The 19,040-nt window shown below is 39.2% G+C and overlaps 1 protein-coding gene and 1 non-coding gene across 2 annotated transcripts in view; both read left to right on the top strand.

Moving 5' to 3' along the window:
- The first annotated feature begins 4,119 nt into the window (after window positions 1-4,119).
- Window positions 4,120-4,226, top strand: LOC143663794 (U6 spliceosomal RNA). Its single transcript, XR_013166176.1, has one exon. It is a non-coding gene; the product is annotated as a U6 spliceosomal RNA (small nuclear RNA).
- Window positions 4,227-8,829: 4,603 nt separating this feature from the next.
- Window positions 8,830-19,040, top strand: part of FAM184B (family with sequence similarity 184 member B) — a 162,644-nt gene continuing 152,433 nt past the window's right edge. The window contains exon 1 of the mRNA XM_077137121.1: window positions 8,830-8,976. Coding sequence (XP_076993236.1) covers window positions 8,830-8,976 — 147 coding nt within the window. The remainder of the gene's footprint in view (window positions 8,977-19,040) is intronic.

The raw sequence follows: 19,040 nt of genomic DNA, 5'->3' as shown, positions 1-19,040 counted from the left end.
AAAAATGATTTCCAACCTAGAATTCTGTACCTAGATAATTCACTGAGGTGTGGGGCCAAAATAATGGCATTGGTAGACTTCAAGATCTCAAAATTTTATCTCACCACGTACCATTTCTTAGGAGGCTACAGAAGGATGAACTTAGCAAAACAAGAACATAATCAAAGTAAGAAGCCATATGCTCCTGAAAACAAAAGATCTTACAAAGGAGAGAACAACAAAGAAAAGTTCCAAGATGACTACTGTGTCATGGAAGTAGGATGAGGGTTCCTGGAAGGAAGTCTCTAAGAAAAATTAGAACAAAGTATTGTAGAAAGGAGAGAGGTTGGAGCATTAGGGAGAAAAAAGAGAAAGAAAGAAAAAAGCATGCAAAATTGGAGAATGTCACTGAGTCAGAAGAATAAATTTGAAAATTTATTTCTTAAAATGTGTTTTCATTGTTCCAATTTTGTAGTCATATTTTAGAACTTTGACATGAAAAATATATACAGTTTTAGTGCTGTCAGCTACTTGCTTCATCAGACAGCATATCCACAATGGCAATAGATGCTCACCTTCAATAAGATGTGCACTGCCCAAGATTTTTTGGAAAAAAGGCTTTTAATGATTTGTTTTGTAAAACGGATTTCTCTCTTTCTAGGATCAATCTCAGAAACTTTATCTTTATTTACTGCAATGATTTCAAAAGCCTTTCATTTAAATTTTTGGTCTCTTTAGACTCAAAAATAGTATTTTGAAATTTCATATTCTTCATCTTCCATACCTATTTTTTGCTATCAAATATGGTTACATCCAATGGTTTTGCTATCAAGATATGATTATATCCAAGTTTCAGTAACATATTCCTGTATAATGCTTTAGATTTTTTCCTATGACTAACAGTTAAGGATTTGTCTATCCATTGTTTATATTAATATTATATTATCTCAGAATAAAATTTTTATTTAATTGCAAATCCTTATATTTAATTAAAAGTTTTCTCTCTGTCATCAAGTCTTTAGACTAAATCATGCCAGGTCAATTTATCATCCTATTTTTTTTTTTAATTGAGGGATAGCAAGCATACAGTAAAATACATAAAGTACACTAATCATAAGTGTATGATGATGATTTTTCATTTATGTGTATACTAATATGATCTCCTCTCCAATCAAGGTACAGAAAATGTCTGATTTCCCTAGCACCCCTTCCCAGTCTTAAACCTCAACCGCAGAAAACCATTCTTCTGTAAAAATCAATGTTTTACTTTTTCTCCAACTTCATGTGAATGGGATCATACAGTATGTACTGTTTTATGCATACAGGGGGCTTTTATGCGTACAGGGGCTTCTTTCATCAACATAATATCTGTGTGATTCATCCAGGTTTTTGCATGTTTGTTCTTGTTTTTTTACATGGGCAGGTACTGGGAAACGAACCTTGGTCTCCAGCGTGGCAGGTGAGAAGTCTGCCTGCTGAACCACCGTGGCCCGCCCTGTTTGTTCTTTTTTTAAATAGCAGTTTGCTCTTTTTTAATGCTGTACAGTAATCCATTTGGATTTTTTTCCAGTTTTTGTCTATTATGAATAAAGCTGCAATAAACATTCCTGAACCTATGTTTTTATGGATACGTGCACTCATTCCTCTTGAATATTTTTGCCTATGAGTTGAATCGCTGTGTCATAGGGTAGGTGTATGTCTAATTTTAGTAAAAATGCCAAACACTTTTCTGAAGTGACTATATCATTTTACACTCCCACAGCAATATACGAAAGTTCTAGTTGCTAGTCAGTCTTTTAATTTTACCCTTTCTGGTACTTGTGTATTGGTGCCTCATTGTGGTTTTAATTTGCATTTCCATGATTAATGATAGTAAATACATTTTCATATGCTTCTTGGCCATTGAGATACCCTTATTTGAAAGTACTTGTTCAAGTCTTTTGCCCATTTTTAAAGTAGATTGTCCTTTTCTAGTTGATTTATAGGAATTCTTTATATACTCTGGTTATAAGTAGTTCACCAGATATATATAATATAGATATCTTCTTTCAGTCTGTGCCTTGTCCTTTTACTTTCTTTTTGGCACATTTTGATGAGGAGAAGTTGTTAAACTTTTTTAAATTCAGTTTATCATTTTTCTGTTAAGAAATCTTTGAGAGAGATTTAAGAAATCTTTGCCAACTTGAATGTTAGGAAAATATTCTTTGATGTTTTGGGGTTTTTTTTGAGGAGCTTTATAGATTTAACTTTTCATTTAAGTCTGTGATCAATTTCAAATTAATTTTGTCTGTGGTGTGAGATAGGAGAGGAATTAACTTTTTAAAGCATTCTTACTGACATTTTGAAATATGATTACTGAGAACAGAATATTTTGGCTATGTCAATTCTCCTAGTATTTTCTTCATACTCTTTATATTCTTTATTTTTTTACAGATAAAGGTGATTTATCATAGATGTGGTTTAGATTTCTTTGAAGTTTTTCCTTTTCATGAAATTTGGGGTAGGAAAGTTGACGTTCATTTATTAATTTATACCCCCCAAAATGATAAATTCTAAAATTGAACATTTTCTTTTGAAAATTAATAACCTAAGTAGTATAAAATAACTAAAATTTTAAAATGATTTTGTGTTTTTATATTAGTACACTAATTCTACAACTATTAGAATTATAAATAATCAAATCTCTACTCTACCATGTATTATTATTTTATATTTAATCTAATATTCTTATTATTCATCCATTTCCCTATTATTCACCTATCAGAAAATCCTCAATAATTGTTTCTGTGTATAAAATTAACATTTTACGTCATTAATTATTTGCACCACTTTACTTTTGCAATACATATGCATTTATGTTTGACTGACAGAATTTCAATACATAAAGCACATTCATTCAGTTAATCATTCAACAAATATTTATTGAGGACTAACTGTGCCAAACACAGTTCTAAGCACTGGAACTTCAGCAGTAAACAAAACAGACAAAAATTCCTGCTTTCATGGAGATTTTAATGAGATTTTTAACTTTAACTTATATCCAGAATGCCTGCCTTTATTTAAAAGTGAATATTACTATATTAGCAATAAGACTGAATTATTTGTGTAGATAATTGTCAAAAAAAAATGCATGTTCCCCTTTTCATACTGTAGAGTCATTTTGAGAGATTGCTAGCCAGCTAGTAATTATATTTCCCAGTCTGCTTTGCATCTAGCTAGTGCCCATAATTAATTCTTGCCAATAAAATGCCAACAAATTGGTGTATTTCACATCCAAACCAAGGTATTTTAGAAATGGGTATTCCTTCTCCATGTTCTCTTTTGCCTTTTGCTGGGGGGATGCAGATGTCTACAAGGTCTTAGGGAAAGGTGTAACCACAAGATGGAAGAAGTAGATCTCTGAATCACAGAAAGTCAGGAAACCCAGAGACTAAGAACTCAGATTCTTAAATGTAAGCATAAAATAAATTGCACTGTGCTAAGGCACTAAAATGTGTGGGCTTCTTTATTTTAGCAGTATTTATACCTTAGCTATTATACTTGCCTTATTCATATAGCATATGTTGTGAAACTGATCAGAAATTATGTTTAGCTGATAACAGAACCACCATTATTGATCAGGCACAATTTCAGAGATGACAAAAAGGATACTGAAAGAGGCATTCTGCTATTCAGCCTCCCAAAGGCTGAGGTCAGAGCCAAAGAACAAATTTTTGCTGAGTATTTAGGTCAACACAAACTTTCATGCACCCTTGGCATTTTTGAAGGGTGCTTTGAAAACTATTGCTTTTTTATTTCTTTGCTTTGTATATATGTTATACTATACAATTTAAAAAGTTTAAAAAAAAATTCCAGCCATATCAACTATGTAAACTTAAAAATGAAGCCATTAAAATACTAGGAGGAACTCTGGGGTGGCCTTTCTAAGCATGATGCAAAAGCCAGAAAATGTATAGGAAAAGATCAATTGATTTGCCTACATAAAAATTCAAAATGTTTATAGAGCATAAAAAAGTTAAAGGAAATTACTAACTGTGGGAAATGGTTGCAATATATGTGATACGTAAGTTGCTAAAAGCCCCTATATAGGAAAAGCTCTTTATAAGCAGGAATAAAAGAGTGCATAAATACCAATGACTGGTGCTCACCTCAGCAGCACATATACTAAAATTGGAACAATACAGAGAAGATTAGCATGGCTCCTGCACAAGGATGACACGCAAATTCATGAAGTGTTCATATTTTAAAAAAAATTTTTAAAGAAGAAATACCAATGACTGATTAGGTTGTGGAAAGAGCTTCAACCACTCTACTAATCAAACAGGTTAGGAGAAGACACTCTTCACCTACTAAATTGAAAGATATTTGAAGATCAATAGCAATTAGTTTGGGCATGTGTAGGCGAAAATATGCATCTTCATACACTATCAATGAGAGGGAAAACTGGAATAACTTCTGAAGAACAAAAGTATTACAAAATATGTTAACATTTAAAATGTGCATATTCTTTGAAACAGGCTTATTCTGCCACTTATTTCTATAGAAATACTTGCACATCTGTGCAAAGATCCTTGTACAAATGATGTCATGTAGAAAATTACCTTGATGCAACAGTAGCCTCCAATACAGCATCAGGCAGGTATCCCAGATATCATGGGCCAGGAAACCTCAGCCCAAATTAAGATGCTCAAATTAATTGGTTTAATAAATCAATTTTAAGCAGAGAGAAGTAAGTTGGAAAACTAAAGAGAAGGTTGACACACTTAGGATAGGATGCAAGGAAGGTGGGAGTATCACACTACCTGAATCCTCTGTTACCTGATGCCTATATGTCCTGTCTGCTACCTTAGCCTTCTCTGATAGTGTGGTTATGAGGAACAGTTGAGACTGAAAAAAGAAGCTCAGCAGATGGAGGGGGCCTAAAGCCAATACAAGCTTGCTCTGTAAGATACATGCAGGAGCAAGTATGCCTAGCTAATGGCTGAAAGCCAGGTTTATTGTCTGTGTTTTGGGGACAAAACATACATGAAACTGGAGTGGATATCACCAATAAATGGACATTTCAGGAATAACTTAGCTGTGGCCCTGGAGGTGACATCATCTGTACCCATGACCTGGCCTCTCCATCCTTTTCTGTCTGTTAGTAACACTTGTTTGTTCTATCGTTTTTATCATATACTCCATTTATTCTCTCTTTATCAGGTCTCACAATATTATCTGTACTTAACACATCGTAAGAGTTCTGCCTAGTTCACATGCTACTTGTATACCAATTAAACTAAACATGTGAGTTTCAATCACAATTTTTTGTTTTTCTTGTCCTCTAGAACAGAACTGAATATTCTCATAATACAGTAGACATACATTACACACATATATGAAACATTTTTGCTTAAAATGTTCCCCTCAATAGAGGACAGGATTAATATGCTAGTGTATATAATAGAATACTGGCAGTTAAAAATGGAACTATAACTCTTTATTAACAAAAAATAAAATTAAAAAAGACATCCCCTCTACTAAGTGAATAGTGTTCAAAACAATATGCCCTAAAACATGTCAGACTGCCAGCACTGGAAAGAGCATAGACTGAAATCAGATCACCCCACATCCATTTACTAGCTGTATAAAATTGGGTAAGTAACTTAGCCTCCTTAGCATCAATTTCCTGCACTACAGAGTGAAGATGATGACCTTAGAGGAGGTAAGAGCACGTGCAGGGGGCTTAATGTGGCAAGACCACATTAGTGGCCTAATAAATGTTCTTCTACCCCCTTATTTGATCCAGTGCACAATTCTTTTCTGCCTTCTAATTCATTCTCTAGGATAAAGGGACCTTACTATCACAGTGCTAGAAAATCCCAGAAATTGCAGAGAGCTCTTTCCAAGACAGGTCAGCTAGTGGTACCTTGATTATAGTAGCTGTGGTTGAACAAACCTGGTAAGGAAATCTGATTTTCTCACCATCTTCCTTTATAAAGTTGAAAATATAATATACCCTACTGGAAAACTATATTTTTTCTATAGTTTTATAGAAAACTATATATTTTTCTATAAATATATAGAAATATATATGGCCTAATATTTTAAACATTTCTATATAAATATATAGAAATATATATGGCCTAATATTTTAAACATTTCAATTATTGGACCTAATAAAATCATATTTGAATAACAAAAACTTGGGGATAGAATGCAGTATTACTAAACTTTAATGTATGTAAGATCATCTGGAGCAGCATTTCCCAATCTTAGAGACCCAAACCACCTATCTCCCCACCGCCCACAAGGCCTATAGTTCCAGGTTTGGATTTCTGGCATGGTATCTGAACAACCTAGAATTACATTTTCTTCAGCTACATTCTGGTTCATTTGAAAGAGTTGCATGTAATGAAGATTTCAAAGGTTTGATTCTGAAATGAATTATCATGTTTTGGTTGATGGAGTTACTATATCTGAATGAATATTCATGACTAAATAACCAGAACACATGTATTTCTTATTGCATGTCATCAGGGTATATGTGTATAATTTATAGATACATATTCACATCATATATATGTATACACACAGATGCCTGGATATGGAATTCTACATTTATTCCAGAGTAAAGTTAATAGTAATTTTCATTTAAAGTACATCTGAATACCAACCCACCTTTTTTAGAATGTTCACCTTACTATCCTATAATTCACAGATAATATACATTACCTACTACACACCTTCTTAAAAATCAGTCTAATTTCTTTTTTCTTTGTTTTGTTTTTTGTTTTTTCATTTATTTTATTTTTTAAATCAGCATAATTTCTTGACAGTAAAATAAAGGAGAAATAAAATGAAAATAATTATAACATATTTTGATATTTAAATGCTCTGGTCTGATTAATTTTATGACCTAATGTATTCAGATGCTTGCACACAAAATGGACTCATCATGCATTTGGCAGCTATAGTACAAGTGTGTTGATTGACAACCAGATACCATGAGCCACATGTCAATTAATAGTGTGATTTCCCAAAATGGTAAACAACTTTTAAAAATCTGCACCAAAAAAAGCTAAATTTCCTTAAGTTTACACAAGGTTGAATTCCTGGAAGATTCAGTGTGTATGAAGATGCTGAAGGAAAAAAAAAAACAACTCAAATGTGTCATTTGGAATTAAAGAGGAAGCTTGTTTAGTGTGGATTCATGGATCCCACGTCCAGAGGTTGTGAATCAGGAGTAGGGTAGGGCCCAAAAGCCTAAATCTACATCTTGAGTGACACAGGCGTTGTGTTTTCTGAATGAAATGCAAAAATGGGTGGCAGTCCAAGAGGGGGAACCTAGATAAACTAGAAACCAAAAACCCAGATTAGCCACTCTAAGACAGTGCAATGTAGTGAGGAAAAGGTAAGGAATTTAGAACAGGAATACCTCAGTCTCAGATACAACTCTGGTACTTGTAGTTGCCTGACTTGGTATAAACTTCCAAGGTCAATTTCTTCAGCTTTAAAAATGGGTTTAGTCACCCGCAGTGTGAAAGGATGAGGTTATGATTTCTGAGACCCTTTGAAGATTACTCACTGTTAAGATTATTAAAAAATCTTGTTATAAAGCAGTTTGTAAAATGAAATTACCAACCATGCAAAATAGTCATTACTGATGACGATACTATTAATACTTTATGAAAATCTGACACCGGTGCTATTTCCCTAGAAGCCCGCTGTTTAAATCCAGAGAAAAGGAGACACAACGAACCCACAAACCCCTCCCCACACCAAACAAACTAACTAAAAAGGCACCAGCTCAGAATTCGAAGACTTGACAGGATCCTGGCTCCAGGCGGTGGATAACTAGCAGTGTGTACTTGGACAAGTCACTTCACTTGCTCTGCTCTTGCTTTACTCAGAATTTCAGCTCCAACTGCTACTCCACTACTCCTCATTCCTCTTCCTCCCTCCCTTCCCACACCCATCCTTTTTTCTTCTCCTGTGACTTTTTCCTGTACGCTCCTCCAGCTGCCTGCACTATGCTTTCTGCTCTTTTGGGTCCTAGATATCGCTCACCCGCTCCCGTGCCACCCCTTTTGCTTGGTCCCTTTGTTCCGTGATCTCCGGCAATCCTCCCGCAACGTGCGGGCTCCTCCCCAAGATGGGGGATGGTGGCCCCCTCCCACCCCTAGCCCAGCTTTGAGCTCCCGCAGCCCCCGCGCGGACCCACCCAGTGCGCCCGGGCCCCTCATCTCTTTTGCTCCCGCGCTCCTCACTTCCCTGACTCCCTCATGTCAATCCCCTCTTCGCCGGCCCCCAGCGCGGAGCTCTGAAGCTTGGGAACCGCGGCTGGCCGCGCTAGTCTAGGAACCCCAGCGCACCCCGGCTGCTCGAGGCAGAGGCCGGTTCTTCCCTCTCCTAGCCTCGGAAGCCCGCCTCGGGCGGGGTCGGTCTCCTCCGAGTCCCGAACCCCGCGCCCCCTACGTGTCCGAGAGGGCCGTAGCGGGCCAGCACACCCAAGGGTGGGCGGTTTCTGGTCGCGGAAGCTCCACTATCCGAGGCGCAATCCGCACGGACCGGAGAGCTGCCAGCCGGGCGCTAGAGGCACATGCGGATCGCCGGGGCCCAGCCGCAGGGGGCGGGTGCCCGCAGAGCCCGCGAGCTGGCAAGCGAGCGCGGGGGGAGGTGGGGTGGGCGTGCCTGCGGGCGGGGGAGGCGGACCCCACCGCGAAGCTGGGGCCGCGCGGCTGTACCGACTGCGGGACTGCAGTGCCACCTCCCCGGAGAAAGCTTCCAGGTTCACACGCCCGCGCGCGCACGCACGTGCACACGGGTGGCGGGGAGCACCCGAGCTAGGGCCTTTGCGCGCGTCTTAGCATGGCTTCTGCTCTCAATGGCAAAATTCACCCGCCGGGGACTTGCCCGGGCTCCCAAGCCGATGCCCGCAGTGGCGCCGGCTGGAGAATGGACGGCGATCCGGAGATCCACGTGAAAATGTGCAAGAAGATCGCCCAGCTCACCAAGGTAAGGTGCGGCGCTGCAGGCGGGAGAGCTGCTCGCCACAGGCACTGGTTGCCTGGGTGAAATCGGGACAGAAACTTTGTCTCGAGGCCCCCCGGGGAAGGGAAGCCATCCTAACCCTTGGTGGCTTGACCTTCTGGAGGCACCATCCTAAAACAGCAGAGACAGAAAGAGTCCTTACTGAGCAAACTCCTGCAGCCTGCGTGCTGAGCAGGTGGTGTGTGATTTTCCCATAGTGGGAAAGGTGGGACTGTGAGTCGAGGGCTAGTGCATTTGTGTGTGTTTTCCTTTGCCAGCTCTGTACAAGCGATCGCGCCTGGCATGTTGTGATTTCATTCATGCCGTACGCTACAGCTGGGGAGGTCATGTGGGCTCTGTTTAAACACTTGACTCGTTTATTCCTTCCTTCAACAAATATTTGAGTCGTTCCTTGAGTGCCAGCAGCTTCTATAGCACCGTACTAAACCTGGAAGGCAGCCCAGGAGACTTACTATCAAACTGGGTGCAGAAGTGTGTGGGAGTATGAATGGGGAAGATCGCGATTCACCATGTAATTATGGGATTAGAAAAGACCTTGGAAGGTCAGCCAGGCGGTCCCCCTGCCTGAGCCCTGGGCACTGGTTGAACTCCTCACAAAGACCACAGCAAGGAATTCCCACCAGTGACCACTGTTAACCCTTTGCTGCTTCCGGGTTAGGAGAATCCTGTCATAGCTTACTTTCATGTGCCTGTTTGTCCCTAGGAAAGATGGAGAACAGCCTCCCTCCCTGTCTCCTATACAGGGTTCAAGAGGAAGAATATAACGCTGGGCTTTGGGGTTTCTTTTTGGTGGCGTAATAAATCTAGAGCCCATGCCGGCCAGTGGAAGGTCAGCGCCAGATTCTACGGTTCTCCCTTTTTCTTTTCTCATTACCTCCTTCCCACTTCCCCACCACCCACTTTTTTTGTGGGACCACAGGCACTCTCCCCTCTCAGATTCTGCCAGAAGGAAGAGAGCACAAAGGAATTGGACACACTACAGCCTTCCCCGTCCCTTTTGTTAACTTCTCCACATTCTTTCCTCATGAACCTGGTTCCACGCAATGATCTCTTTAGTCCAGGACTGAAAAGAAATAACGTAGCTGGTCCTTGGAGGCTTTGCACTTGTCTCTGGTACCAGAGTTCTAATCTGCGTGTATCTCTAAGTAGTGACATCAGTCCCCAAAAGTATTTATTCAAGTACCTGGCAGAGCGCAAGGCATGGTGGAAGGCACATTCTCTATTTTCAAAGAATCTAAAACATTGTTCAAGAAACAAGGTTTGAGATATTGAGAGAAAACTAAAAGCAGTGCAGTATAACTGATTGCTGAGATGGTAAGTCATTCGGGATGGGAACAGAAAAGATATTATGGAAAAGATGAACCTTGAATTGTTTATCTTTCTAGAGTGCTTAGTATGTGCCAAGCCCTGTGTTAAGTATGGTGTCAATCCAGCCTCTTCCCTCGTGGTGTGACAAATATATGATTAGATCATTTCAATATAATCGGGGCAACCGTTCTACTCACTGATATTTATGGAACAGCTATTATGTGCCAAACAGTGAAGATTGCAGTAAAAAAGCCAAGTACTTCCCTTCATGTACGAGATAGTGTCTCAGAGTATATTCTGCATTAGAATCATGGTTAATTCTTATTAGCTCCTTCTCTCTTTACCATTTTTCATGCTAATCGTTTAAAGTAGATATTTTTTAAATCTATACATATTTTTTAAATTCCTATTGATATGCCATCTTTCCTTTGGCCTCTATTTGATTGTCACCTATTTTCTGCCTCTTTATATTTAATCTCTCTGTGAGCTTTGTTTTCATTGTGTCTCTGACAGGTGAATTTAATCCAGGTACATTTACTGTTACTGCTAATATATCTGGGCTTATTATTCCATCATATCTCATGGTTTTCTTTTTGGTTGCTTCCTTTTTCTCCACTCCTGCCTGCATTGGATTAGCAATGTGATCCATAATCCCTCATTTTCTACTGCTGGTTTGGAAGCATTCGGCTCTATTTCAGTTCTTCACAGAATTGTCTTTTGTTTTTCAACATATATACTTACCTGTAATTATTTTTCTAACAAAGTTACTGTGTAATTCTTTCTTCCTATCAAAGAGCTTTGCTTTTTTTTTTACCCATTTAACAGCCCTCCCTTTCCTGTGTTGTTATTGTTGTCTAGAGTCTTATTTTTACTCTTTAAATTTAAAAATAGGTTTTTGTAGTCAAAAGGTAATTAAGTGTACTGATAGTTTATCAATTTCTCTGCTTACCACTTTCTCGAATCCAAAGACTTCTGTTTGGGTTCACTTTTCTTCTAGCTGAAGTTCTTCCTTTAATAGTTCTTTTAAATAGTGTAGATGTGGGAGGGAATTATTTGTATATTAGAAAAAAATGTATTTATTTTGCACTCACTCTTGTATGTTAACTTATTTGGATATGAAATTCCAGTGGATAGTTATTTTCCCATGAAATGCCAATGATAATACTCCATTGTCTTTTGATATTAATTGTTGCGGGTGAAAAATTGTCAATCTAATTTTCATTCCTTTATAGACAATCTGCCTTTTCTCCTTGGTAGCATTTAAGAATTTTTTCTTTATTTTTGATTTTCAGCAATTTCACTAGAACTGTCTAGGAATTAGTTTCTCATTATCTCTGTGAAACTAGGAGTGTCCTCTCTATGAAAGACTCATGTTCTTTATTTAATTCTGGAAAAATTTCAACAATTTTCTCATGAAATGTTGTTTCTCCACCATTGCCTCCATTCTTTCTTCTGTAACTCCCATGATGTGAGTGAAGAATCTAGACCCTCAAATGTCATTTTTTTAAATTAGTTTTCTCTCTATGTTGCATCCTGGTAAATTCCTCAATCCTGTGTTCCAGTTTGCTAGTCCTCTAAATAATTTGTCTAGTCCAGAAATTTTTCCCCATCTACTAAGCTTTAGCATTTGATTTTATTTTTCATTTCTAAGAGTATTCTAATTTCTTTTATGCTTAATTTTGATTCATAATTTCTTACTTAGTTTTAAACAGCTTTATTGGTATCATAAAATTCACCTGTTTTAGTGTAAAATTCATATGTTTTATAAATTTACAGAGTTGTTGAGCTATAACCATAATCCAGTTTTAGTGCATTTCCAACATCCCAAAGAAATCCCTCCCTTGTGTCCATTCCTATCCCTAGCCCCAGCCAAACCACTAATCTTCTTTCAGGCTCTATAAATTTGCTTTTTTTGGATATTTCATATAAATGAAGTCATTTATATGATTTCTATGAATCTTTGCATCTGGCCTTTTCACTTAGTACTAAAACTTACTATAATGCATTTGAGGTTCATCCATATTATAGCATATATCATTAATTCATTCATTTTCATTGCTGAATAATGTTCCTTTATACGGATATACCACATTGTGTTTATCCATTCATTAGTTGATGGCCATTTGGGCTGTTTCCCCTTTTTGGCTGTTACAGTTAATGCCCCTATGAACATTACATTTACATATAAGTCTTTGCGTGAGCACGAGTTTTCCTTATGCCTGCATAGATACCTAAGACTGAAATGGTTGGGTTATATGGTAAGTTTTGTGTGTGTGTGTGTGTTTTATCATCACATGGTTGTATATTCATCATCATGATCATTTCTTAGAACATTTGCATCAATTCAGAAAGAGAAATAAAAAGAAAACAGAAAAAAATTCATACCCCTTACCTCTCCCTTTCATTGACCACTAGCATTTCAATCTACTAAATTTATTTTAACATTTGTTCCCCATATTATTATTTATTTTTAATCCATATATTTTATTCATCTGTCGATAAGGTAGATAAAAGGAGCATCAGACACAAGGTTTTCACAATCACAGTCACACTGAAAGCTATATCATTATACAATCATCTTAAAGAAACATGGCTACTGGAGCACAGCTGTACATTTTCAGGCAGTTCCCTCCAGCCTCTCCATTATACCTTCACTAAACAGGTGATATCTCTTTAATGCATAAGACTAACCTCCAGGATAACCTCTTGACTCTGAAATCTCTCAGCCATTGACACTTTATTTTGTCTGGTTTTGCTCTTCCCCCTTTTGGTCGAGAAAGTATTCTCAATCCCTTGATGCTGAGTTTCAGCTCATTCTAGGATTTCTGTCCCACGTTGCCAGGAAGGTCCACACCCCTAGGAGTCATGTCCCATGTGGAGAGGGGGAGGACAGTGAGTTTGCTTGTTGTGTTGGCTGAGAGAGAGAGGCAACATCTGAGCAACAGAAGAGGTTCTCCTGGGAGTGATTCTTAGACCTAATTTTAAGTAGGTTTATCCTATCCTTTGCAGGCTTAAGTTTCATATGAACAAACCCCAAGATTGGTGGCTCACCCTATTGCTTTGGTTGTCCTCACTGCTTGTGAGACTATCAAGAATTCTCCACTTGGGGAAGTTGAATTTTGTCCCTTTCTCACCATTCCCCGAAGGGGACTTTGTAAATACTTTTTTATTCACTGTTCAAATCACTCTGAGATTTATCAGGGTATCACTCTGGACAAACTTATAAAATCTCATGCCCTACTCAAGGTTCCACGTACTTAAGGTGTTCGATTAGGCTGTCCACATAAGTTATATTAGGAACTGCACTAGTCAAAATATAAATTTTGTACCAAATAAACATTTTTTGCTTTAGTCTCACACATAAGTTAAAGTTTTAAAATATTAATTGGTTATATGGTAAATTTTTGCTTAACTTTTTAAGAAACTGCCAAACTGTTTTACAAAGTGATTGTACCATCATGCCTCCTTTTTTAGCTAAATCTTTTGCAATATCCCCCATGTACCCGATTCTCAAAGCCCAGTGCCGTACAGTTCTCTCCCAGTTCCACCCACTTGCTGGCTTCCATCTCTGTTTTTCCCCTGGATGTTTCCTCTGCCTGAAATGTTTTCATCTCTAAAAGTCGAATCTTCTTATCTTTTAAGTTCCACTTCCTCTAAGAAGTCTTCAAAAAACTTTGCTTTTGTAATTAATCATGTATTAATTAATTATATATTGATTTTTATCTTATTAACTATATATTAATTTTATCAGTGCAATGCCTGATACACAGTAGAACCTCAATAAGCTCAAATTTAATTAAAGTTTACTCCCACAGATTTCAGTAATATTTCTTTCGTGATACATATCCCTCTGCTATTATAGTTGATTTGTGTATATATACTATGTTCCTTAAAATGATACACTCCTTACTTTTATTCACAATACTTTGCAGCTGGCAGGCCCTAAATACACGTTAGTTTCATAAATAAGTATTCATTTATACAGTGGCAGGCAGGTTCTGCCTGTTCATTAAAATTACTTGGAGAGCTTTTAAAAACATACAACTAAATGCCATGCCTAATCCTAGTCTGGATTTTAAACTGGAGGGAAAAAAAAAATGCTACAAGTAGACGATAGGGTCAGTTGACAAAACTGGAGTATAGATGGCAGAGAAGATAAAAAGTATTGTAACAAGGTTGAACCTACTGGAGTTGATAACTATTTTGTGGTTATACAAGAAAATATTCTTAGTTTAAACAAATATACCCTGCAGCATGCCTTACTGTGGTGGTTTGAAGCTGTAGGTGCCCCAGAAAAGATCATGTTCTTTCAATCCATTCCTGTGGTATAGACCTGTTGTGGGTGGGATCTTTTGATTAGGTTATTTCAGTTGATGCTTGTCCCAGTGGGTCTTAATCCTCTTCCTGGAATCCTTCAAAAAGGATAAAAGACAGAGAGAAGACACGGAAGGTGAGAGAGGAAGCTACTGAAGCCAGAAGCTGAAGCAAAACCCAGGAGAGAAGAACCAGCAGATACTGGCCAATACATGACTGGGTAACAAAGGAGACCAGATATCGTCTGATAATGCCGTGATATGGACATTTTTCATGGCCTAAAAACTGTAAGCTTGTATGTTAAGAAATCCCCATTGTAAAAGCCAACCCATTTCTGGTATATTACATTCATCAGCTTTAGCAAACTAAAGCACTTACTTTCAGGGAACTAAGTATGATTTCTTACTCTCAAATTGCGTGTATATATTTTTTCTGCCTGCTATATATATAAAAGAGCAAATGATAAAACAAATGGGACAAATGTTAAGAATAGGTGAATCTGGGTGACAGATTATGGTGGATATTCTTTGTTCTATTCTTTTTCTTGCAGCTCTGCCCTCCAAGTTTGAAATTATTTCTAAACAAACAAACAAACAAAATTAAAACAAACAAGCAAAAAGCATGCCAGTGTCCAGGCCTCATCTCACAGCAGTCACTTAGAAGAAAGGGAGGAAATAGCGGCAGCATTGGCAGTCTGAAGCTCCCTCAGAGCTTCTGATGTGCAGACATGGTTGAGAACCAGCAGTTCAGAACAATTGCACTAAAACACTGCACAAGAGGAATGATTTGAGCGAGCAGGAGTTTCCAAATCCACTCTCCTTTAAAGCTTTTGGGCAGAGCTGTCAGTGAGGAGCCTTTGATCTTGAAACCCCAGGCAAGTTTGCCCTGCCCTCTCCCTGTGCCCTTCTGGCTTCTGCTTTTGCATCGTCTCAGCAGTCTTCAGTTGCTTTCCCCTTTTGCAGCTCTCCACACTCTCAGACCCAGAAAAGTTGGAATCCCTTATACCTAGGACTTCCCCAACTCTGATTTCCAAGGAGGGATAGAATGTCTCACCCTAATTAGAAACTTCATAAAAGAAAATGATTCAGAGAGCCCTCGTTTCCTCCCCGGTTACCATGTCTAAATGAGGGCTGACGCTAGGGAGCAGGGGCTGCGAGCCTGATAACTGTCTTTCCCTGAAACTTTCTCTCTCCTGGAGCAATTAGAGGAGAAGTCCCCAGGCGGAGATGAGCAGCCCTCTTAGTGCCAGAAGCTGCCAAGTTAGCAGTATGAGGAGTAAAATAATGCCATGGGACCAACTAAGTTACCCTAGTTTCACCAGAAGACCCTACAAGAGCAAGGGCTGAATAAAGCATCTGCAACTTCTATGTCTTAGGGATACTTAGGTTTCCATAGTGTCTGTGGACTTTGGAAAACCTTTGACATACTCACTCACCCTTTGTGTGCACAGCAGTTCTGTGGGAGGGGAGCTCATCTCTAACTGAGAGGGAAAGAAATCTGAGATTCAGGACACTTGCCCAAGGTCACCTTATGCATGTTGACAAAGTCAGGACAACCAGAACCCAGGGATGGAAGTGGGTGGTGGTGGTGATGCTTCTTCTCCATCCTCACGTGTCCTCCCTGGGAAGGGAGCACCACCATTGTAACACTTCTCACCTCCCTCCACCACCTTTGCTACTTTTCCCCAGGCAAGGGGGCATCTATGTCTCACTGGTGAGATTGGAGCAGGAACTGGGCATGCAGCGTTCCTGCCTCTTCCACTCTTCTCTCCCACAGAGTGCTCTGCCAGTGGAAGCACACATGCCATCAGTTTTCCAGGGGTGGGCTCGGTCCTAGAGGGAAGAGCTGCACTGGTCCACCGTTGTGACTGGGAGGGGGTCCCCACATACGCCACAATCACCAATATTAACTTTATCGGAAATACGGCGCTATTTTGGTCCACTGGCATATTTCAATTAGTTCAGTGGGGAAGAGGGATTGTATTTATCAGGCTTTCCTAAAATCCCAACACGCAGTTCTTAGGGCTTAGTCCAGTTTGAGAATTTTAGTAAAGTGTTATAGTAAACACTAATTCCTGTATTTGGGAAAGCGTCTTAACCTGAGCACAAAATCTGAAATAGTAAGAAAAAGGAATTGTGTTTTTTACTCAAAGTTGTCTTTTGAATGAATTTAAACTTGATTTGTTTCTCTCGAGATGACTTCATTATTTATACTAATGAATGTAAGTTAAAATTAAATGAGAGTAAAAAAATGAAGGCTCCTAGCTAATGGGCAACTTTTGTTTGTTTGTCTGTTTTTTGGGAAGTGCACGGACTGGAAATCAAACCCGGTCTCCCACATGGCGGGTGAGAATTCTAGCACTGAACTACCCTTGCACCCCCTGTTAATGGACAACTTTTGGATTAGACATGGGCACATTTCTTTCTCTTTGAATTCTCTTCTTCCTGATCTTTGCATGCCTGGTATCAGCTAAAATGTCATCTCCTCCAAGAGCTTTTTCTGACCTCCCAAACCAAAGACATTAATTTTCCTCATCTGTAAATTAGGGGGAAAATACTTTTTTCCTTGGTTGGTGATTTGTTGTGAGGTTTTTGCTAACATCATGAATATAAGTGAAGCATCCAACCCAGTAACTAGCCTATAGTAAGCTTGGCAGATGTTGGTTTCCCTCCCCTTCCCAAACTGGAGGAACTGTAGAGGTTTGAAGAGAGCAGCCAAGAGTTAAAACCAGCAACCTGGAGGAAAGCCAGTCCTTCTCTGGACTTGAGAGACCAGGAGACTGTCCTAATGCAGTGAGAGTAATGCCTGGCCAAGCCCAGGAATCCCCACCCACAGGCTGCCACTTGAGCCCTGTGTTTGTCTGCCTTGAAGGGGTGGCTTTTTTATTGCACCTCCTGACGCCCTCAGCTTCTCGTAAAAATATCCTCCTGCTTGCAGGAGCCTGTCTGGGGACAGGTGCTTAAGCAGTTCCATACCCGTTTACTTTAGGATTCTAAGTGTGAAGACCGTCAATCTGTTTTAACAAGCCCTAGCTGATGGAATCTGAATTTAATGATATGATTCTCGGTGTAAAGATGGCTCATCTCACAAGCAACGTTTTGGCCATAAAACAGTCTGAAGTGGACCATAAGTTTGGGGGCCTTGAGCCCTGCTAAAGTGCCTCGCCCTTTGCAGTGACCATTGTGGTCTCTGTTCCTCCCACCCCTGCCCTCTCCCAGACCTCTTCCCACATAGCTGCCAAAGTGGTCTTAAAACTGTGTCATACCCTCCTACTCTGGGGATGGGAAAGGAGGCTGCCACATGGGAAACAGTCTGGCAGTTCCTCTACCGGTTAAACATAGCGTTACCACGTGACTCGACAATTCCACCCCTGGGTATCTACCCAGGACAAATGAAAACCTGTCTGCACAAAAGCTGGCACACGAATGTTCATAACGGCATTATTCATAATAGCAAAAAGTGGAAGCCACCTAAGTGTCCATCAGTGGTATATCCATACACTGGAATGTTATTCAGCTATAAAGAGGAATAAAGTATACTGGCTGCAACATGGATGAACCTTGAAAATATTATGCTAAGTGAAAGACGCCAGTCACAGAGGACCACGTATTATATGATTCCACTTACATGAAATATCCAGAATAGGTGAATCCACACAGACAAAAAGTAGATTAGCGGTTGCCTAGGACTGGGGGGCTGGGGGAAGTTTGAGAGAGACAGCTAAGGGGAGACACAATTTATTTTTTGGAGTCAGGAGCATATTCTAGGAACTTATTGTGTTGATGATTGCTCAACCATGAATATACCAAAAACCACTGAATTGTACACTTTCAGTGGGTGAATTGTATGTGAATTATTTCTCACTTAAACTGTTTTAAAAAATCATGTTTTTCTGTGTTTAAATCCAATTCTAAAGTAAGTTTTGGACTCTACCTCAAAAACATATAACCCAAATCAGTCTACCTTCTCCATTTCTTTTACCACTTTGTCTAAGTCACTATCCCCTCTAGCCTCCTGCTGTGGCCTCCTAACTACGTCCTAACTCTTCATATAGTGACAAGCATTAGCCTTTAAAATATATAGTATGTATACATTTGTGCTGGTTTGAAAGGATGCATATCCCCTAGAAAAGCCATGTTTCAATCTAAATTCCATTTTGCAAAGGCAGAATAATCCCTATTCAATAATGTATGTTTGAAACTGTAATCAGATCATCTCCCTGGAGATGTGATTTAATCAAGAGTGGTTGTTGAGCTGGATTAGGTGATGACCTGTCGCCACCCATTTGGGTGGGTCTTGATAAGTTTCTGGAGTCCTATAAAAGAGGAAATATTTTGGAGAATGAAGGAGCGATTCAGAGAGAGCAGAGCAGAATGACATAGCCAGGAGAAGCAGAGAGCCCACAA

This window comes from Tamandua tetradactyla, chromosome 19 (genome assembly GCF_023851605.1).
Source record: "Tamandua tetradactyla isolate mTamTet1 chromosome 19, mTamTet1.pri, whole genome shotgun sequence".
NCBI lineage: Eukaryota > Metazoa > Chordata > Mammalia > Pilosa > Myrmecophagidae > Tamandua > Tamandua tetradactyla.
The sequence above is the reverse complement of the archived record's forward strand: the minus strand, read 5'-3'. Positions and strand labels throughout refer to the sequence as shown.